Source organism: Nematolebias whitei, chromosome 2 (genome assembly GCF_014905685.2).
Source record: "Nematolebias whitei isolate Nwh7 chromosome 2, NemWhi1, whole genome shotgun sequence".
Taxonomy (NCBI): domain Eukaryota; kingdom Metazoa; phylum Chordata; class Actinopteri; order Cyprinodontiformes; family Rivulidae; genus Nematolebias; species Nematolebias whitei.
Genome location: NC_056499.1, coordinates 38,456,596 through 38,479,841, shown reverse-complemented (window position 1 = coordinate 38,479,841; position 23,246 = coordinate 38,456,596). Strand labels below are relative to the sequence as shown.

The window sequence follows — 23,246 nt, the reverse complement described above, 5'->3', positions numbered from 1 at the left end:
CTGAAAACATTTTCGCATCAACCTGCACCTGTTGACTCTCATGTTGGCAGAGTTTTATTTTGTGCTGCTTCTGTTGAAACAGCAGCCTTGATCCTGTTTCCTACGGTGACAGTGAGTGATGAGCAAAGATCCACAGATCAGAAGATCAAAGCTGGGTTTGCGTGTCAAAAAGCAGGCGAGGTGTGGTGGTGGGGGGGCATCCTGTTGTTTGTTGTTTACAGCTTTGTTTACAGCTGTGACAGCTCAGCCAGCTCAGTGTGCACCGTCACTGACACCGTGACATTCAGCATCCTGATGGAGGAACCATAATGTAAGTAGATGAAATTCTTTTGGATCCTATTTTATGTATCTAGTAGAAATAAAAATATGTTCACATGAACTGTTTTCTACAACATTTCTTACCATACGTATTTAAAATGTACTCAACTTTAACCATGATGCTTTGCTGCTTTACTTCATACTTGATTGACAAAAAAGTAAATACATTTTTAGATCAATAGATTAAACCAGCAGCACGGTGGCGCAACTGGTAGAGCTGCTGCCTCTCAGCGAGCAGGTCCCCAGTTCAAATCCTGGTCCAGAGGCCTTTCTAGGTGGAGTATACATGTTCTCTCTGTGCATGCGTGGGTTTTCTCCAGGTTCTACAGTTTCCTCCCACAGACCAAAAACATGCATGTTAGGCTGATTGGTAACTCTAAATTGTCTCTTGGTGTGAGTGAGAGAGTGAATGGTTGTTTGTCTTGTTTGTCTCTATGTGGCCCTGTGATGGACTTGCGACCCGTCCAGGGTGTACCCCGCCCCTCGCACAGTGACTGCTGGACATGGACACCAGCGAACCCCATGACCCAAAATGGAATAAGCGGGTAAAAGATAATGGATGGATAGATTAAATCAGATGCAGCAAAAAGACCCAAATCATAGCCCTACAGTTCTGCTCAGATACAAGGTTCTCATATTGTAATGTTTTGCTTTCTAAACATTTCTCCATCTCCATCTTCCAACACTTATCCACAGTCTGGTTGCAGAGGGAATAGATCCAGGCATCCTCTCCAGCTCCTCCAGTGAGTTCTGGGTCTGCCCTGGGGCCTCCGACCAGTGGGACATGCCAGAAAACCTCCAAAGAGAAATGTCCAATAGGAATCCTCATCAGATGCTCGAACCACATTAACTGGCTCATTTCGATGTGAAGGTGCAGCAGCTCCACTTCAAGCTCCCCTCAGATGACGGAGCTCCTTACTCCATCTCTAAGGTGACATGATGAAAGATCATTTTAGTCACTTGTATCTGGGATCTAGTTTTCGGTCATGATCCCAACCTCATGACTATAGGTGAGGATTGGAACATAGACTGACCAGTAAATCGAGAGCTTTGCCTTTCGACTCAGCTCTTTCTTCACCATGACCGGCCGAAGCAACACCCTCATTATGGACGACAAGGCCCCAGTCAGTCTATTCATCTCGCACTTCATCCTACCATCACATATGAATAAGACACTCAGATAATTAAACTCCTCCACCTGAGGTAAAGACCCCGCAACAACCAAGATATTTATATAGATCTTTCTAAACATAACTTTAGCTTTATAAGCAACAACAAAAAGAAAAAAAAAACTTCCATGTTGGTGTCATCTGTCCCAAAATCTTTGTCCCCAAACATTCTGGATTGCATTTGATCTCAAACAGAAATCAACAAAGATCCTTTTGCTTCTCACAGCCTCACCAAACATGATCTCTACTGAATGACAGACTTTTTGATCACTGACATTAACTCATGTGAGAACTCCAGATTTTTGAAGTGATGTCCAATTTAAAATACACATCAGTCTAACTTCCATTAACTGGTTTAGTAGAAAGAATGTGGGCTGCTCAAAAAGCAGCCATGAGGGGGAAACAAGCCAGTGTACTGGTGCTACTGCCAAGCTTGGATAAATGGAGACGGTTGATGGAGGGGCATCCATCATAAAACCTTTACCAAATCTATGGATCATCATTAATAAGATGTTGAGTCACTCAGAACCTGGGTTACCAACAAACTCCTGCAGTGCTGTTTGCCCACAGGGTGTTGATTGGAAACTGGTAGAAAAGGTGGATAAATTAAAGTATTTGGGGTTAAGTAACGCGCAGAACACAAGAGAGGTGAAGAAGTGAGCCGAGACGAGCTGAAGGATGGGGGTGATTTGTGACAGAACGAGCTGCAAGAGAGAAATGGATGGCAGAGAGACGCTGAACCATATGATGTTAAAATGTTTTACTCATGTTGGACATATTAAACATAAAAAAGGCCCAGAGGTTTTTCTAGGTTTCTGGTCTTTGCAGTCTTGTTAGAAAAAGTTTTGGTAGGTGATCACTGCTGAAATCTGACAGTCTGGAAATTTTTAACCTTTCCAAGCCTGAAGAAAATTCATAAATCTTACTCTTACCTGTTTTCTAGAGATTTCTCTTCCTCGTGTCCTGATGATGACAAGCATGTAGATAAACCCGTTATAAACCGTATAGATATGTAATATCTATATAATAGATTATTAATGTAATAGATATATTGTTATAAATTCCATCTTATTGAAACAACTTGACCGTATTAGAATTTCGGGACATGGTTCCATTATTATGATATTCTCATGGCCTCAGACAATGGACTTGTGTCTATACTGGTCCTGTTAGACCTCAGTGCTGCATTTGATTCAGTTGATCACAATATTTTACTACAGAGGCTTGAATGATATTGGGATTACAGAAACAGCTCTAAAATGGTTTAAATCATATCTATCTGATAGATTCCAGTTTGTAAATGTAAATAATAAATCATCTTCATACACCAAAGTTAGTCATGGAGTTCCTCAGGGCTCAGTGCTTGGGCCAATACTCTTTACTTTATATATGCTTCCAGTAAGTAAAGTTATTAAACAGCATGGGATAAATTTCCATTGTTATGCTGATGACACAATTATATTTGTCCATTAAACCCAATGAATCCAATCAGCTACTTAGACTACAAGCATGTCTTAAAGACATAAAAACCTGGATGACCCTTAATTTTCTCCTGTTGAACACAGACAAAACTGAGGTTTTTGGACCCGAGTACCTTAGGAATGAATTTTTCAGTCTTTCTCCCTCCTTAGATGGCATTAATCTGTCCTCCAGCTCTAATGTTAAAAATCTTGGTGTTGTTTTTGATCAGGACATGTCTTTTATCCCCCACATTAAAAATGTTACTAGAACTGCCTTCTTCCATCTGCGTAATATCGCTAAAATTAGAAAATGTCTTATCTAAAAATGATGCAGAAAAACTGGTCCATGCATTTGTCACGTCTAGACTGGACTATTGCAATGGTTTATTATCTGGATGTCCAAATACTTCTTTAAACCTCTTCAGTTGATCCAAAATGCTGCTGCCAGAGTCTTAACTGGGGTTAGTAGGAGAGATCATATCTCTCCAGTTTTAGCTTCTCTCCACTGGCTCCCTGTCAAGTCCAGAATAGAATTCAAAATCCTACTTCTAACCTACAAAGCTCTCAACAACCTAGCTCCATCTTATATTACAGATCTTATTGTTCCATATTTTCCTAACAGAGCACTTCGCTCTCAGGCTGCAGGTTTACTTGTGGTTCCTAGAATTTACAAAAACAGAATGGGAGGCAGATCTTTCAGTTATCAGGCTCCTCTCTTGTGGAACCAACTTCCAATCTCTGTCTGTGAGGCTGACACATTGTCCAGTTTTAAGACTGGGCTCAAGACTTTCCTTTTTCCTAAATCCTATAGTTAGGGTCGGCTTGGGTTTCCTGAGCTGTCCCTTAGTTATGCTGCTATAGGCTTAAACCGATGGAGGACAAACTGACCACAATTTTCACTCTGCTACTGTCTTTACTTACTCTGCTCAACCTGTTTTGTATTTGTAATTATTTTTTCTATCCTTAACATGAGTTTTTTTTGTCTTTCAGATACACCTGGACCTATACCTGGACCTACCATTCTATGTTCGTCTGTCTCTCCTTCCTGTCCTCTCAACCAGCCGGTCAAAGCAGATGGCTGCTTGTCCTGAGCCTGGTTCTGCTGGAGGTTTCTTCCTTTTAAAAAGGGAATTTTTCCTTTCCACTGTTGCCACTGTGCTTGCTCAGGATGGGAGACTGCAACAAAGCCAAGATTCAACTTGTCTGCTGGATTCCTTAGATAGAGAACTTTACTAATTGGCTTTTATTTATGTGAATGTTCCTGTAAAGGGCCCTGAGACAACTTTGTTGTGATTTGGCACTATATAAATAATCTGAATTGAATTGAATTGAATTTTATCTTTCAAATAGGTCACAGCAAGTGATGGTTGACTCTCATACTTCACAATTTCTTCCGGTTATGTCAGGTGTACCACAAGGCTCCATTCTCGGTCCAACTCTTTTCTCCATATTTATAAATGATATCTCACATTCTGTTGGTGAGGCTTCCATTCATTTATATGCTGATGACACTATTTTATATGTTTTTGGTTCTACTCCGGATGAGGTTGTGAAGTCCCTTGCATGTGGTTTTCTTGAAATCCAGCAGGCCTTTTCTGACTTAAGCTTGTCCCTAAATGCCAAGCAAACTAAAATGATGTGGCTCGGTCATGGGGGAGGAACCTTACCCACCTTGGTGGACTTCACTTCAATGGCGATATTATAGAAGAGGTAACAGTTTAGAAATATTTGGGAATTTGAACTTATGATGTTCTGTCCTTTTCACATCATGTTAATGTTTTGCAGTATAAGGTTCAAGCGAGACTTGGTTATCTACTGGTATATAGAAATCAATCTTCATGTACATTGGCTGCAAAACGTACTATTGTTGAAAAAAAAAACATTCTACCTGTGTTGAATTATGGAGAAATAATTTACAGACATGCTTGTAAGGATGTACTTCATAAACTGGACATAACTATTACTATAGCTATCACAATAATAGCTTATCACTCGCTCCTTATAGAACACATCACTGCACCTCTACTCTTGTTAAATGGCCTTCTCTACACACTTGATGTGAAATTCATTGGTTTACCCTCATTTATAAGATGTTCATGGGTTATTCACCTCCATTTTTAACTCATCTACTGCAACTAGCACCAGTTTCGAAGTATAACACCAGATCCTCTCAGTATTTGTGGTTAATAACTCTAAGGACCAAGTCTGGCTTTGCCTCTGCTCCATCAGACTGGAATCTAATTCAAAAACTTTGAGTCTTATCTCCCTTGTCACAGTTTCTACTTTCAAAAACTGTTTAAAAGCCGTTTTTAAAGATACTTGCAAATGTTTTCATGCTTAGTACTCTCGTCGTTTAACTTTGACAATGAACTGTTGTTAATGTAATTTGTGATTCCTTGTTTGTTATTGGCTACTTTATTTTATTGTTTTGCCTAACTGTATTATTTCCCATCCCTTGACCCTACAATATTGTTGGTGCTGCCAGGCCAGTAAATAAAAACTTATTCTTAGTGTTTATGTCTGGTTAAATAAAGGTAAAATAAAAATAAAATAAACACCAAAACCTGCTTGTTTTAAAGGTTATACAGTTTAGCTGCTTTTCAATTAGAAACATTGATATGTCCATTGATAAATATACAAATAGCCTGATACTTTTCATTTCTTTGCTTTAAAAGTGTAAATAAGGGAGCGTGTGATTAAAACTCCATCAGTGTTTTTGGAGCTCAGACTTCCAACAAACAGCGTTAACCTTTTGAGGGCAGGGTCAGACCAGCGTAATCCATAATCAAACTCATTTTCAGCAGTAATCGGGTCATTAGAGGAATTAAAAGCCACCCTCCGTTTAACCTTCCCAACATTTAATTATTCCATGCTTGACCCAGATGTAAAATCCCCCCTCCTGGAAAACGGAGCCGTTCATCTTGTGACCAGGTTCTGAACAACAGTGGATGTGTGCTGCTCCTCCTGCCTGCCAGTTCCTGGATATAAATAGCTGCGCAGTGGCTCAGCGCTCTCAGGTGGAGAGAAGAGAGCGATTATTAAAAACACAGGCGGGCCTGTGGGGACCAGCCTGGCTCACTTGTCTCCATCTGTCTCTTCCTTTTTCCGCAAGATCCAGGTCTTCATCTGCTCTGCTCATACTGCTCAGCTTTTACGAGAGCTGTGAATGTGGTGTTTTGGGGATTTTGTTGCTATAAATGAGTTCACAAACCAGGTATGAATAGTTTAACTAAAATGTCAAATGTTTTTATTTAATGTTCCTTGAAGGATTTGAAAATCATGTAAGAGGACCCCTTAGATTTATTTTCATCCAGCGTAAACCCATAAAAAAAACACTAAAGCTGCTCTTTTAATCTTGTCTCACAGCAACAGAGCTAAAATATGTTTGTTTTCTAAATGCCAGCCGACTCTGAGGACAGCAGAGCACATTACACACGTTATACACTATGAGTTGTACAGACAAAATATATCAACGCTCAATAACACAACAATCCAGAACCAAAACAACGAGCTTTGATCCCGACTCTTACATCATAAGCTGCTCAGGAAAAAAAAGACACCCCCACCAAAAAATATATTAAAAACACCTCAGCGTGTTCCCTCGAGAACAAAAAATGCAAAATGTTGCCTTCTGCAAACATACATGCGTGTGCGTGTGTACATGCATGTATTTTTGTCCAAAAATCACAGCGCCCTTGGCTGCGAGGCAGAATAATGAAACTAATTATGAGCTTTAAAAAAAAAAAATCTCAAATTGAATCCAGAATTAGAAAGTGGACGCGTCCCATCGGTGCTGCAGCAGAGTCAGAGTCAGAAGAGGACAGGACTGACTGCGACAGAGACGTACAGGATCACACGTGTTGTAACCACGAGAGAAATGAAAACAAGAGCAGTGACAGTTCGTTAACTGATGCTTTGACTGAGTATCATCTTAACTTAGATTTTAGGATTTTGTTTCGATTTTGTTTTGTTGCTTTTTAATCTATCTGCATTGGGTGACAGTGGTTAGAGCCGCTGTCCTTCAATTGGAGAGTTGGGGGTTCGATTCCACCAGCAGTCGCATGCTGAAGTGTCCCTAGGCAAGCCAGTGAACATTGCCTCCGATATGTCCCATCAGAGTATGAATGTGATAAAACTCTGATTATTCTTTGTACAGATCTAGTAGAGTGCTCCAGAGTAGAGAGTAGAGTGATGGAAAGATGTTCTATAAGTGCAGTCCATTTATCATTTAACATTGAATTTGAGCTCGAACTGGCAGGTTTTTAATGAACAACCATTTCATTTTGAATTCATCTGGAGGTCAGAATATTTGAAGAACTTGATGGGGATTTTTTTTTTTGTCTTCATTGAAGTCAAAATACAGGTTTGTGTTGAAAGGTTTGACACATCTTTATGTTTTCCTTTCAGCTTATATATACAGTAAATCTGCAGGAAAATCGTTAAAGTCAAAGTTAAGGACCTGGAACTGTTTGAAGGAAGGCATATCACCCGCTGCTTTCATGCAGAATTTTAAACTGCACTGATTTTATGTTGAGACATGATGGCGTTAGTCATTTTGGTCAAATCTTGAAAATAACTTCACATGCTTTTCCTGCTTGTTCTCGACGAGGACGGACCATTTTCCCTCCTGCTCCTGCTGCCTCCCTCCTGCTTTGCTTTTTGTCTTGTAATTCCTTTTGAAGCCTCTCACTACAATAGTAAATTATAGATCTGGTCAGCTGGTCCCTCAACGCAATAGATAAAATTTTCTCAACGAGAAGACAGAGTGAAGGAGAGCCCTCATGCCCTGAAGGCACACTCGCAGCTGAAAGCAATGGATTCCTGGGGCCAATGGAAGATGATGTGTCTGTCTGTATTGTCCGTTCAGGAAGTAGAAGACACTTATATAATTAGATTCATGATAACTGGATTTCTGCTTTTTGGTGTTGGCGGGAATCTGGCATTTCGACAAATTCGAAAGACGGCAGCAGTGGTTCTGGCAATTGTTAGGCTGCCTGCCTTGTATGAAGGAATGTACCGAGCAGTAAGCTCTCAGACTCAGACGTTGCATGAGCTGAGCCATAAGCGAGAAGTGATTTCTGAGAAGCTCCTGGGACTCACTGGCGGGAAGAACTCAACCTTGGAGAAGGCTACAAGCTCGGTCCGGTGGTGTGACCACAAATTTGGCTGTTTGTAATTGCCAGTGAGACGTACCAGCAGAACTATGAAGGCAGACATGGAAATTCAAGCAGAGGCTGCCTGACCCAAAATAAGTGTGTTATTTGAATTTGGCTTCTCCACTCGGCCTTGAATTGGCAGCTATCTCAACTTCTCCTGGTTGTTTATGTGAACGAGAAACTCTACTCCCCCCCCCCATCACTCCGCTCCCGAGAACATCTGGGGCTCTGTGTCAGAGTTGAGCCGGCTGAAAGACACTGTGCCATCTTTATCAGGACTGTGGAACTTTCTGCTAGTCTCCACAGACAACCCACTCCCTCGTCGGTCTCCTCATGCATATGATGTCATCAGTATGTTGCTGTTTCATGTGCTGAGGCCATTTTTGTTGCAACTTTCACAGTGTCCTGTCTAGGACACAGAGTGAGATTTGATTTTTTTTTTACACCTCCACTCCCCCTTGTGTTTCTTTTTCCTTATCTGAAAAAAGGCCGCGCCTCTCGAGGTCGGCGGCCTCAGTCACCTCCGTCTCCCCATGTCTGTTGATGTTTCTCTTGGACAGGCTGTACTGAATTGTCATTTTGTTGCGCTTCGGTGCAATGACAAAGCTGATTCTGACATGCAGTCTCACATCATTTCAAGTGATCTTTTCACATTTAAAGTATGTTTTAGGGAGGACTCTAAGCTACTACCACATCCAGTTTAGCTCAAGATCTGTACAACTGGCTGAGATTTAGCTATTTTTGTGTTGGCTAAAGTCGATCAGCCGTCTTGAAATGAGTTGATTCCAAAGTTAATCCGCTGTAGATGTACACCGAATAACTGCAGTCTGAAAGTTTCATTGAAATTTTGCTAACAGATACACACAGACGCATGCAAAAACATCATCGCCCACCTTTTATTTTGGGGCGTTAAATAGTTTCTCTTCCTCATTAACGACCACATCTCATTTGAAAAGCCAACGCTGTAAAGTGTAGGATTAATCATATAAAATAAGTGAGAGGAAACAAAGAAAAGCACCTGCTGACTGTGAGGCACCAGCATCAACCACTGCAGCACCGTGCAGACCCACATACAGAAGTACAGGATGAACGCTCCTTACTGAGCTCTGCAAGATCAAAAGTGACGAGCGCACAATGTGTTTCATTCTCTCTCATTCAGAGTTCACTAACGGAGCACGCTTCAGCGCTCAGTCCCATCCAGGACAGATTCCCCAGGATTACCATCACTCCTGCCTCCAATCCCTCTTATATAACAGGCTCCTCTCTGTTTGGGGACAGAGAGGAGCCTGTGAAGAAACGCTGTAATGTAATAAAATCATTTATGACTGATTAATGCACAACGATGTGCAAACGTTTACAGTAAACCTCCTCTGAGGGCCTCACAGGGGGAGACAGAAACATTCTTTGTGAGTCTCAGTTTGCTGCCTCTTTGTGTGCATGTCGGACCATTGTGTGACATCAAATACAGAACAAAATAAGAGCTGTGAAAATAAATCTCCCCCAGGCTGTGACCCATGACCGTGCACAGGATACAGATGGCGTGTTGTGTGTGTGTGTGATTTGCCTGAAGTGGCCGTGCGTGTCGTCGTCTTTGGAGGGCTCCAGGTCGTGCGATGAGAGGAGGCCTGTTACTTCACCCTGCTCCTGCTGCTCAGTCATGCTCCTGGCCCTGGATACACAAACACACAACTCTACATTAACAGCGGGCACCTACCTCTCTGCTCCAGCTCCACACACACACACGTTCAAAATGTTTGTTTTTCGTCTGCGCGTTTGGCATATGTGGGGCAAACAAGTGGACTCTGTCTCAAAAATCAACACGGCCATGATGCAACAGCGCAGGTCTGATTCAGCGTGTTTGCAGGACGTTAAAAGTATCCACTTAGCAAAATAAAGTTCTGTTCCAGTGCTTTCAGAAACAGGGTCAGTGTGTACTCTCACACAGATGCCTACGAAACTAAATAGAACACCTCAGAGATTGTGCAGATGGCTGAGCTGATGTGCTGCTCTGAGATGGAAAAAAAGAGAAATTGCATTTCCTGCAAAAATCAAGTGTGAATGCTTATTGCTGAAGAATTAGCATAAAAACAGCTGAAATTTGTTAAAAACGTGCAGATGTGTAGCTGAAATGGAAGAACAGGCCTAAGTTAGCAGAAGAAAGCCGAAAGAACAAATATTTGCTGTATTAGGTTTAAATAAGCAGAAATGAGAACAAAAATTAGGAAATTAACTAAAAAAGCTTAAATTTGCAACAATAAAAAACCCAGATGAAAAGTAGCTGAAAAGGTAGTGGGGAAAAAAGAAGCTTAAACAACCAGAAAGAAGCATAAAGAGCTGAAATGAGCTAAAAAAAAAAAGAGTGGAATTAGATGAAAAGGCAAAAAAAAATTAGCATAGTAGCTGAATAGCTAAATAGTAGCAAAAAAATGCTGAAACTATCAAAAAAAAGCTGAAATGAGCAGAAATAAGTTAATAAGCTGAAAGTAGCAGAAATCACCGTCCCAAAACTTCAATTTATCTGAAAACAGCTGAAATTAGCTAAAAAATGCTAAAAAAAAAAAAGTTGCTGAAATTTTAGAACAAGCTTAAATTAGCAGAAGAAAGCAGAAATAACACGTATGCTCTGAAAGAAGCAGAAATGAGCACAAAAAGTGGACATTTTCTGAAAAAAGCTCAAATTTGCAAAAGAAAAAACAGCTGAAAAGTAGCTAAAAAGGCAAAAAGAAGCTTAAATTACCAGAAGGAAGTGGAGAGAACACATTTTTGATTAATTATACTGAAAAAAGCTGAAACGGTGCAAAAAATGTGGAATTAGCTGAAAAAGCTAAAATTAACATAAAAAGCTAAATATTAGCTGAAATAGCATAACAAGCTGAAATTAGCAGAAACAAGTTAGAAGAAACACAAAAACGTTGTAGTTAGCAGGATAAAGCTGAAAGGAGCACAAAACAGCTGAAATTAGCTGAAGGTAGCTGAAAAAAACATTTAAATTTGGACAAGGAAGCTGAACCAGAACAAAATATGAAAGCAGCAGTAGAAGTTTGTAAACAGATCTAAAGATTTGAAGGATGAGCTCAATTCATTTTCAGTGAGAAAAAAGTGTCAGAAAAGGCTAAATATTTCAAAAAGCTAAAGTTGTACCAATACCAAAAGTCATAGCACCCTTATCCTGGAAGAGCTGAACGTTTTGATTTATGAATTGTTGAAATAGCTTGAAAACTGCTGGACGAGAAACACGCAGAAAAACATACGGAAGAAAAATGGATGACAATAGTGAGAATGCTTCATGAGTGTTCTCACAATAAAAACACTTTAGACGTCTCAGCATAATCCTCTAAAAACACAAACTCTGCAGGTTTACAAAAAAAAAAGAAGAGGGGAAGAAAAAAATAGAACAATAAATCGTAAAGATGCACAAACAAATATGTTCTCACGAGTTCAGCAGAGTATGAAACAGACAGAGATAAACAAGCGATTTACGCTAACTAAAACAAAAAAGAGCCAAATCCCAGCTTTGTGTTTTCTGTGATGGATTACGAGGCTCAGCTCTCTTGAAGGGCTCGGCGAGTTTGTTTTGCATGCAGCTCAACGTGGAAAGCTGCAACCAGCTTGCAGCGAGCCGGAGAGCGAGGTTAGCAGTCGTCGTCTGCGACAAAAGACAGCCGTTAATCAAATGCTCATTTCATTCATCTCCACGTGAGGTCTTTTGTTCCTGCCGTTCTAACCTGCACACCCTGAGCTGCGCCGGCCTCTGGGGTGAGGGGACGTTGTTGCCACCTGCTCCAGTGTAATTACAGGTGCTGATGGAAAGAGGCACCTGTGTGCACTTTCCAGTGTATTATCTCTAATTGGCCAGAAGCCTTACGTCAGCCGCTGACCTGTTCAAACAACAGGGGGGTTTCTGATGCTGGGAAAGAGATCTGACTGCTTATCTGTGGTCCCAGAGGGTTAAATGAGACGTGAACGTCCCACTGTCAAAGATAAGGGTGGGAACTGGAGGGTCTCCTCACCTCAAGTCCAGTTTCAGGGATTCTGAAGGCGCTGGCAAAATATTACCTTTAGCTAATTTACATTCATTTCCATCCATCCATTATCTTTACCCACTCTTTTCTTTCAGGTTGTGGGGGTCACTGGTGTCCATGTCCAGTAATCACTGTTCGAGAGGCGGGGGACACCTGGGACAGGTCTCCAGTCCATCACAGAGACACATAGAGACAAACAACCCTAGAGACAATTTAGAGTTACCAATCAGCCTAACATGCATGTTTTTGGTCTGTGGGAGGAAACTGGAGTACCTGAAGAAAACCCACGTAGCACGGAGAGAACATGCAAACTCCACCCTGAATGGCCACCGGCCGGGATTTGAACCAGCGACCTTATCACTAAGAGGCGTCAGCTCTACCAACTGAGCCACCGTGCCGCCCTACATTTATTCCAGTTCAGACAATCAGCTCAAGTCAAGTCAAAGGTTCAGCTTGCTAAATAAAACAGTGACCCCGACTACGACTGGTTCAAGCAAACATTGTCGATAAGCCATTTAAACATAGCGACAGCTTTTCTGCCTCCGTTCATGAACACTGGCTTCATCTCCTAAAACACTCTGCCCGCGATCATCTTCATCACAACGAGTTTCTGGAGATCATCTCAAGGTCATTCTCATGATCTACAATCTGTCCGACTTTCAGCTTTTCTCTTTTCAGTGGTTCCCACAGCGAGTCATCCTCCTCCACCAAATTTTACAAAAGTACAAAATAATCCGTTTTTAAAGGAAAACACAGTAAATAAAGTATCTTGCGTTTAAGTCAGTGTGCGTACATGTTGTAAAGAAGTAGTCTACAAGTATTAGCTCAGCTGCTTTCACACTAATAATAAAAGTGTGATGCATCAGAGAGGACAGGCTGTTGTTCTGTTCTTAATTTCTGTCAGATTAATATAAACATTTCACAGATTATTCTGTGAAAGCACAGTAAACGCAGCGTGCTTTCGGATTTTCAGAAGTGTTTGTGAACGCATCACAGCATAAAAACTGTCAAGGTACTACAGTCGCTGAAAGAACGCCCGGCGCCTTCCTACCACTAAGACTCTCGTGCTGAGAGATGACGGCGTTTTCATCAAAAATGAAAAACGATGTCCTCAATCTCATGAGAGACTGCGCTCAGAGTGGATGACTCTCACCGACCACCACAGCAGAGTTCAGCTCATTGTTGTGTTGGTTCACAAAGTTCAGTCAGGTCCTCTGGATGGATGCAACAAATAAAAATAAAATTGTCGAAACGTTTCGTCTTTTATCCAAAAAGACTTTGTCAGTCTGAGGAGCTGCAGTAAACTCAGTCTCATAACCAGCAGTGAATCAACCAGTTTACACCCAGAACCAGCTGTTCGCATGATGGAGGACCATCAGCCTAACGACTGATCGCTAGTGCTCTGATGGCTGCTTGCTATTCGCAGAGGGCTGAGCGATACTAACAATAACAACATGGTAAGAGGGGGACAGTTGGACACGGAGGCCTCCACCTCCATTGTTGTGTTGACTAATAGTGAATAGCTGTGGCAGCCATCTTGAATTGACACCTAAAGTCAGTTATTTTGTAGATGACTATCCAACGAGCACCTTCGGTTTCATCACAAACACACACAGACACGTGTAAAAACATTGTCTTCACCTTTTGACAGCAAGTGATAATTAAGCTTCAAGTTGGTAGAAATTGTTCGTACTATAGCTGTCATTTTATGTAAACATACAACATTCATTCAACCTTTATTTAGACAGGTTAATCCCATTGAGCCTCAGGGACTCATTTACAAGAGAGACCTGAACACAACGAACACAATGAAGTTTGTTCTTATGGTACAAAGTCCTGAGGTGGACTTTGGGAACCACAGCTTCACCTGACACCTGGGGCTGTCCTGATGCCAAACTTGAGCTCTTCGGTAAACTCAACACAAGCTTAGACACAGAAACACCCACAGTCAGAGACGCAAGCTACAGCTCATTTAACTTAAAGCTTTATCTCGTAAAAATCAAGCAGTCTAACCCACAAAGTAGACTCATCTAGACCCTAATCTGTGATTTCCTCTCAGTCATCGGACGCTGATCATTAGCATGCTGCTCACAGAGTTCAACATTACCAGCTCGAGTTACCAGGAGGAAAAGAGGCCGCTTCTCAGGAATTCCAGCAAAATGTGGGAATCAGAGCCTTCCAGCGTCAGCCTGCCGGTGAAGTTACACACAGTGAGAAGTGCCTGGGATGGATTATTTTACCCATTCAGTCCGTGAAACAGTCATCTCTGGTCTGAAACACAACCAGAGGCATGCAACTGTCAGAAGATAATCTATCTACCATCTGTCTATCTATCTGTATCCATCCATCTACATCCCCATGCATCCATCCAGTCCTCCTTCGTCCCTGGAGACGAGCACTTTGCGCAGTCACAAGACATCCAACCCAATAAACTAATCTCGTTAAGGCTGTTCGTCAGAGTCGTAGAACAGCTGCACCTAACCACCGCCCCTCCCCACCTGCACCCTCCCCACGCTCATTTCCCCACCGCCTTCAGCAACAAAAGTAGTCCATGTTGTTTTATGCAAATGATTTTAAGGCTCTGCAATCTGAAGTGCAGGACGAGGAGCAGGTTTCCTCGAACACTCCACCTGTACGTCCACAGCAGCAGCAGTGCATGACACCATCGGTTTACAGTCAACTCTGACGGGTTTTTTTTTTTTTTTGTTGCTGTTTTTACTTGAGTTTAATCCAAAGTGTTTACATAGAAACAAACCGCTGGGATTGCAGCAGCTCGGTGAGTCGAAGCGACTCGGCAGCAGTAAACTGTTTATATCAGGTTGAAGGAGAAGGGGATTCTTACGAGCAGTTTGCAGGAAGTTCCTCTTGCCTGAAACCAAAAACACTTGCAGTGGCTCACAAAATAAAAATGAATGCAGATACGTTTGCCATGTTTGTCCACGGTTTGCTGCATCTATTGGTCCTGTCTCCTCTTGTGTCAGTCTTCCCTGCAGTTTGTTCCTTTGTTTTTATAACTGTTGCATATTAACTTTATTAGTTCTTGTATTGTGCAGAAAAACAGTCTGTGAAAGTACAACAGGAGCCCAGCCTTTGGACCCTGACATACCCTCTGCACCGTGTGAGGCCTCCTGAAATAACCTCTCCATTGTGCAAGGACCTCAAAACACTCTTTGATGACAGAGGTGTGTTTTAAGGCGGCACACGGCTCAAAACGTTCATCTTCCTGAAGATTACAAGAAGCACAATAAGTACTGTTTATAGTTTCATCTGATTTGAGGAGGAAGGGAAATGATAAAAAAAGGTTAATTTACTAAAACAACCTTTTTGATATTAAGGAGTTGCTTTAAAAGTCAAAAGTGGTGAAAAGAAGTCATTTTGTTGACAGTGCACTGACCCCCTAAATGTCTGAATGCAACCCTGAGAAAACAATAATCATGTTTTATACCGTAAATAACCTTTAAAATCAAACACGTGCTTATTCCTGAACAACAACATTTGAAGGACTTTTCAAATCAACACTGAATAAAATCAGAAACTGTGAAGTTCATCAAGTTAATACACTATTAACACCGGAATAAGCGCTTCAAAATAAAAGTGTAAAAACGTTCCGCCATAAAAACATAGTTACTAGTTAATCCATCAATACTGTCTTTAAGTCGACTTTTTGAAAATAAATGCTTTTCACAAAATGATGGCATGCATTATCATTAATGAGAATCGATAAAACATTAAATTTAATCTACGAGTCAATATTTACCATTCAAACATGCGTTTTATGAAAGTTATTTCACTAATTTTCTCACTCAACGCGGACGCTTCGCCTGGGGGCGCCTTTTATTTTGAAACCCCAGCCGGAAGTCGCTCCGTGCTCCTCGCCAGCTTCATGCCTCCTCCTACCTGTTGCTCACTTTCCGTCGCGACGTTTTCCGCGGTGTTGTCGCCTCGAAGCTCCTCTCACCTCCTCGGGTCGGAGCCGCATTTCCAGGTGAAACAACTGAAAGTGTTTTAGCGAACAAGGCGGCTCCAAACGCTGGTTCCCGGCCTGAAGGAGCGGGACCGGAGCAGCCGGTGCTGCTGGGCCGTGACGCCGTGACAAGTGAGCGGAGGCGGGCTGAGCTCACCTCTGAGCCCAGAGAGGGCTGGGGATTAAAGAGGCTATTTTCTCCTCACAGACACCAGATCATTATGAGCTACTGCTGGGCGCACACATTACAGGACAGATGTGCAAAATAAAATACAACAAGGAGAGCCTTATAGACGACCAATAAATAGTAACTACTTAAGTTATTAAGGTGTAAGAAACACTTAATAAACCATTAATAAGCACTTGGTGCAGTCATTACGCATGTTCTATGGAATTAGATTTTAAATGTCAAGCATTTGCATAAATGTTAAACACACTTTAGCATTTGTAAAGTTTGTTTTGGCTTTAAATTTAAATTTAGTTTAAAATGTACGATAAATAACTAGAACAAAATCTTACCTTTTATTTAATAAAAATAAAAACACAACACTTGATTTGTCCAACGAGTGAGTCCGTGCTGGCGTTTGAACAGTGTAGTACAATGGTTATTCATGTTACAAAGTGTTTACAACTTACAAGTAACCTTTTAATAAAGCATTAATTAATCCTTTGTAAATGTCCTTTTGTTGTATAGTTGTAACCAGAGCCCTGTAAAGAGACCAGTGGCGGCTCGTCAATAGAGGGCGCTAGGGCGCCACCCACCCACTCAAACCACATGACTCGTATTACATTGAAGACTTTAAAAAATTAAATAAAAATGAAATAATAAAATAAAACTATTTTTGAAATATATGTATATATTTTTGTTGTGTAAGATAAATATTTTATAGTAAACAATGAGTTTTTTTCCTTCAAAAAACGTCTCTGATTGGTGACGTATTTCCGGTCCCTGGGGGCGCAAGAATCTTTGCTCATAGACGCCCATTAAAATTTGTACATGCGCAGTAGCTTCCCTTCATTACAAGAGATAGGAAGATTGAGGGCGCAAGTCTCATGCGCCCGGACGCACGGTACCGATCGCGCTTCCAGTCGAACATTTTTTTTTTGTGCGTGTGTGTCCGGGAACAGATCGTGCAATGACACTCACAACCAGGCTGGCTGCAGGTAGGCTTTAAGCCAGAGGTCACTCGGTCCGGATCCGGACCGCGTTCTGATAGTTCTGTCCAGATTTGACAGACCACCGGACCGGAGCACCCCTTGCTTGCTACGTCGCGCTGCTGCTAACTGTGGCTGTGTGCGACTCTGTTGCTTAAAAACTTTGGCGAGTTTTACAATCCGTAAAATTTGAAAGTATTCAATCATGTACTCGACGGTGAGTTGTCATTTTGTTTTAAAATACTGTTGGGTGTGTTAGTAACACCGCAGCAACAATCACAGCACTTACAATGCGCCATAGAGCTAACGGTTAATTTGGCTAGCCTTTTACCCCGGTCAATATGATCTTCCCAACCATGTATTTACTTAATAAGTTTATAAAGTTACTCAATAAGTAAGCTGGATGAAAGGCCATACCTTTAGTAATTAAAGGACATCTTTGGTTGAATTTATTTGAACTATTTTATGCTTTTTTTGTTTTGTTTTGTTTTTTTGACAAACCGATCCAGCGGCAATGGTGGTTTTTGTACCGTTTAGTACTGGCTCGGGTTGAATTAAATTATACTGGTAGCTACATATTTTGAACCTGTTGCACAACTGTTATTTAAAATTCAATGTTTGATTCCTTTGTTAGCCTTAAAGCTAATTGATTTTGAGTAAACATTTTGAAAATGTGCCTTCATTGAATCATGAAGTCAAATATTTATGAAATATAGCATTTATTGAATGCATGTTTGTTTTTTTATAATAGTTACAAACCATTTAAGCTAAAGTTAATTTAATTTATTTGATTATGTACTTATGTTTTGACCTTTTAGGTTAGGTTTTATTTTCACCCGTTAACAACGTTCTACAACTGATGGCGAGCTACCACCTGACCACATTATGGTAGAAAATCAATGTCTTTGTTGACTGCATTCAGCCTTTATGTGTGCGAATGTGTGTGTATATCAGAGTCAGAGAGTCAGAGTTTCTTTATTTGTCAAACGTACCACATGTGGTGGAATGAAATTATGTACACAGGGTCCCAGTTACATCCAACAAAAGTATCAACTGTAAAAGAAAATCATTAATAAGATCTAAGGTAAGAACTAAGAAAAACGTTAACTAAAAATACGCTAAGCACTAATAGTACAAAAACTATGCTGAACAGCAGCATGAACATGAGTCTGTGTGAGAAGATGTGCATGCATGAACACATCAACATGAAACGAATCAGCAGCAACATGAAACGGATCAGCAGCAACATGATGTGATTTTTCACAGTGATTATTCTGGTTAGAGATTCATGAGTCTTAACAGCTTCAGGGTAGAAGCTGTTCCTCAGTCTAGTGGTTCTACACTTAATGCTCCTTAACCTCCTGCCTGGGGGGAGCAGGGCAAAAAGTGTGTGTGCTGGGTGAGTGGGGTCCTTCATGATGCAGGTGGTCCTCTTCCTGCATCTGGAGGTGTAGATGTCTGTGATGGTGGGGAGACTGACTCCAACAGACTTCTGTGCAGCCTTCACCACTCTCTGCAAAGCTTTTCTTTCTGCAGCTGTGCAGCCTCCATGCCACACGTTGATGTTGGAGCACAGGATGCTCTCCACTGCACACCTGTAGAAGGAGGAGAGGACTGAGCTTCACAGACCAGCTCGTCTCAGCTGCCTGAGGAAGTAGAGTCTCTGATGAGCGTTCTTGATCAGGCTGGTGGTGGTGCTGCCCCAACTGAGGTTGTCATTCAGGTGCACACCCAAGTGCTTGTAGATTGAGACCACTTCCACCGCAGATCCTCCTATGTTCACCAGTGCTGAGGGTTATGGTGGAGGAAGAGAAGTTGTGGATCCTCACGGACTGTGGCCTGTTTGTTAAAAAGACTAGGACCTATATACAGTGCCTTGCGAAAGTATTCAGCCCCCTTGAACTTTTCAACCTTTTGCCACATTTCAGGCTTCAAACATAAAGATATAAAATTTTAATTTTTTGTGAAGAATCAACAACAAGTGGGACACAATCGTGAAGTGGAATGAAATTTATTGGATGTGTCAAACTTTTTTAACAAATAAAAAACTGAAAAGTGTGGCGTGCAATATTATTGGGCCCCCTTGCGTTAATACTTTGTAGCGCCGCCTTTTGCTGCAGTTCCAGCTGCAAGTCTCTTGGGGTTTGTCTCCATCAGTTTTGAACATGGAGACACTGAAATTCTTGCCCATTCTTCCTGTAAAACAGCTCGAGCTCAGTGAGGTTGGATGGAGAGCGTTTGTGAACAGCAGTCTTCAGCTCTTTTCACAGATTCTCGATTGGATTCAGGTCTGGACTTTGACTTGGCCATTCCAACACCTGGATACTTTTCTTTGTGAACCATTCCATTGTAGATGTGTCTTTATGTTTTGGATCATTGTCTTGTTGGAAGATGAATCTCTGTCCCAGTCTCAGGTCTCTTGCAGACTCAAACAGGTTTTCTTCCAGAATGCTCCTGTATTTGGCCCCATCCATCTTCCCATCAATTCTGACCATCTTCCCTGTCCCTGCTGATGAAAAGCAGGCCCAAACCATGATGCTGCCACCACCATGTTTGGCAGTGGGGATGGTGTGTTCAGGGTGATGAGCTGTGTTGCTTTTACGCCAAACATATCGTTTTGCATTGTGGCCAAACAGTTTGATTTTGGTTTCATGTGACCAGAGCACCTTCTTCCACATGTTTGGTGTCTCCCAGGTGCTTCTGTCAAACTTTAAACAACTCTTTTTATGGATATCTTTGAGAAATGGCTTTCTTCTTGCCGCTCTTCCATAAAGGCCAGATTTGTGCAGTGTCCGACTGATTGTTGTCCTATGGACAGACTCTCCCACCTCAGCTGCAGATCTCTGCAGTTCATCCAGAGTGATCATGGGCCTCTTGGCTGCATCTCTGATCAGTCTTCTCCTTGTTCCAGATGAAAGTTTAGAGGGACGGCCGGGTCTTGGTAGATTTGCAGTGGTCTGATACTCCTTCCATTTCAATATGATTGCTTGCACAGTGCTCCTTGGGATGTTTAAAGCTTGGGAAATCTTTTTGTATCCAAATCCGGCTTTAAACTTCTCCACAACAGTATCTCGGACCTGCCTGGTGTGTTCCTTGGTCTTCATGATGCTCTCTCTGCTTTGAACAGAACCCTGAGACTATCACAGAGCAGGTGCATTTATACAGAGACTTGATTACACACAGGTGGATTCTATTTATCATCATCAGTCATTTGGGACAACATTGGATCATTCATAGATCCTCACTGAACTTCTGGAGTGAGTTTGCTGCACTGAAAGTAAAGGGGCCCAATAATATTGCACGCCCCACTTTTCAGTTTTTTATTTGTTAAAAAAGTTTGACACATCCAATAAATTTCATTCCACTTCACGATTGTGTCCCACTTGTTGATTCTTCGCAAGAAATTAAAATTTTATATCTTTATGTTTGAAGCCTGAAATGTGGCAAAAGTGTATATATATATATATATATATATATATATATATATATATATATATATATATACATATATACATATATGTGTGTGTGTGTGTGTGTGTTGTGTGTATAGGCCCCCTAGGACAAAAATCCACTAGCCACCACTGGTTGTAACCCTTTAATTTTCATATTTAATGAGAAATCGATGGTCATCAAACTTGAAGATTGATTATATCTAGAAAATTAACGTGTTACCACCAGTGTCCCCCTTCACAGAGGCCTTTGAATAGTAAACGTTGTTTTTTTTTTAAGATCAGTGTTTTTCTGGACAGGAACTGAACAGGGAATGCAAATAAACCTGAATGTTTTTGGAAGAAGATATTCAAATTAGTAGCATAAAGTTATATAAAACACTAGAGGGAACTCTGTGTCCTCTTGATTCACTGGAGCTATGGCGGCCATTACCAAAATGGTCAAACATCTGCACTTTGTGTTTTGTCCTGAGTAAGGACCGACTATATAAAAATGTCTAAAATAATATACAAATATCCATAATATGATATTAGAATGCATATAAAAATGTAAAAATGCCAGAAATCTGTGTGCGCTACGGCTGTTAGTAACAGAAGAGGGAAAACACCGTGTGTCCTTTCTCAAGTAAGCAGATTTGATCTTATTTACCTTGATGTCATTATGATCCGAACAGAAGTGAAGCTAAAAAAAAAAGAAAAAAAGAAAATGTATTTTTAAGCGTAGGTATAGATTAGACACTGATCACTGCTATTGTCAGTGCCTACTTGTATTACAAGTTAAAAGTTACAAATTCATGAACCAGTTGAAATCACTTCGGGTCTAGTTTAGATCGTCATTAGTTAAACCAAACATATTTTAATTTTATAATATCTAGCTGTTTTACATGATTGTTGTATGAATTTAACATTATGGATATGTCGTCATTGTAAAAATATTTAAAATAAAGTGTGACAGAGATATAGTTTGGTTTACTGTTAAACGTCATTGGGCTGCAGTTGCCTGTTTTGGACGCCATCTTGGCTTCTCCACATTGTCACAAAAGTAAACAATGGGTGGGATGGGCAGCACATACTGGTTTTATATAGCTTTATGGTGGGTAGGAGGTAGTCTTGTTTTTTTCCTAGTTCGAGGCAGCGCAGTGACAGATCCTGGTGAGTGTAGGAAGCAATTTGGTTCCCCCCATGTGGGGAGCCTGGGTGGTCAATGATGGCCATCGCCCCCACAGATCTCTGAGCAACCACTGGGCACCACCTCTTTTGAGGAAACTATATTTTTAAGCAATATAATAACTAGAAAGTATAGTTTCCTGAACTGATTGAGGAAGACTATTTACACACAGACATACATACGTAATTATGTCTATGCGACCTGTCCAGGGCCCCCGCCTCACGCACAGTGACTGCTGGACATAGGCACCAGTGACCCCTGTGACCCGAAAAAGAAAGAAGCGGGTAAAGATAATGGACGGATGGATGATTTACATATATATGTGGTGGCAGCCATCTTGGACTTTTATTAAGGAGTGGTTTTCGAGTGACCATCGAGTTCTTGGTCACCTCCCTGACTAAGGCCCTTCTCCCCTGATCGCTCAGTTTAGACAGCCAGCCAGCTCTAAGAAGAGTCCTGGTGGTTCCAAACTTCTCCTATGATGGAGACCACTGCGCTCATTGGGACTTTCAAAGCAGCAGAAATTTTTCTGTTTCCTTCCCCAGATTTGTGCCTCAAGCCAATCCTGTCTCGGAGGTCTGCAGACAATTCCTTTGACTTCACGCTTGGTGTTTGCTCTGACATGCACCGTCAACCATGGGACCTCATCTAGACAGGTGTGTACCTTTCAAATCAACTGCATTTACCACAGGTACACTCCATTTACCTTGTAGAAACATCTCAAATTGATCAGTGGAAACAGCATCTGAGCTCAGATTGGAGCTTCATGGCCAAGGCTGTGAATACTTGCGTAAATATGACTTCTTAAGTTTTCTATTTCTAATAAATTTGCAAAAATCTAAAAAAAAAATGTATTTCACATTGTCATAGTGGGATATATAATGTGTAGAGTTTTGAGGAAAGAGATTAATTTAATACAATTTGGAATAAGGCTGTAACATAAAAAGTGGAGAACGTGCAGCGCTGTGAATACTTTCTGGATGTGCTGGAAACTGCTTTGGGATGGGCTAAGTTTGACAGAAAGAGTCGAGACATAACTTACTGACCCAATAAGAACATTACATTTTCAGTTACCCACATCTTAAAAAAATACACAAAGCAGGACTGACCTGAAACCTTCACTTCCTCTCGTTCTTCAGGTGTGATGGCATCTGTGACCTCAGGGATGGAGCAGTCCAAAGTATCTGGAAAGTCCTGCAGGATAAACATTCTCCAGTCAGAGATGTGATGATAAAATTACTAACCCATCTAAAATTATTTATGTAATCATCCATCCATCCATTCTCTTCTGCTTATCCGGGATTGGGTCGCGGGGGTAGCAGCCTAAGTAGGGAGGGTCAGACTTCCCTCTCCTCAGCCACTTGGTCCAGCTCCTCCAGGGGAAT

At 41.3% G+C, this 23,246-nt stretch overlaps 1 protein-coding gene across 1 annotated transcript in view; it reads right to left on the bottom strand.

Moving 5' to 3' along the window:
- Positions 1-23,246, bottom strand: part of LOC119424126 (GRAM domain-containing protein 2A-like) — a 975,280-nt gene that overhangs the window by 28,472 nt on the left and 923,562 nt on the right. The window contains 1 exon segment of the mRNA XM_037691597.1: positions 9,668-9,772. Within this exon segment, the coding sequence (XP_037547525.1) occupies positions 9,668-9,762 (95 nt within the window). The 5' untranslated portion in view covers positions 9,763-9,772.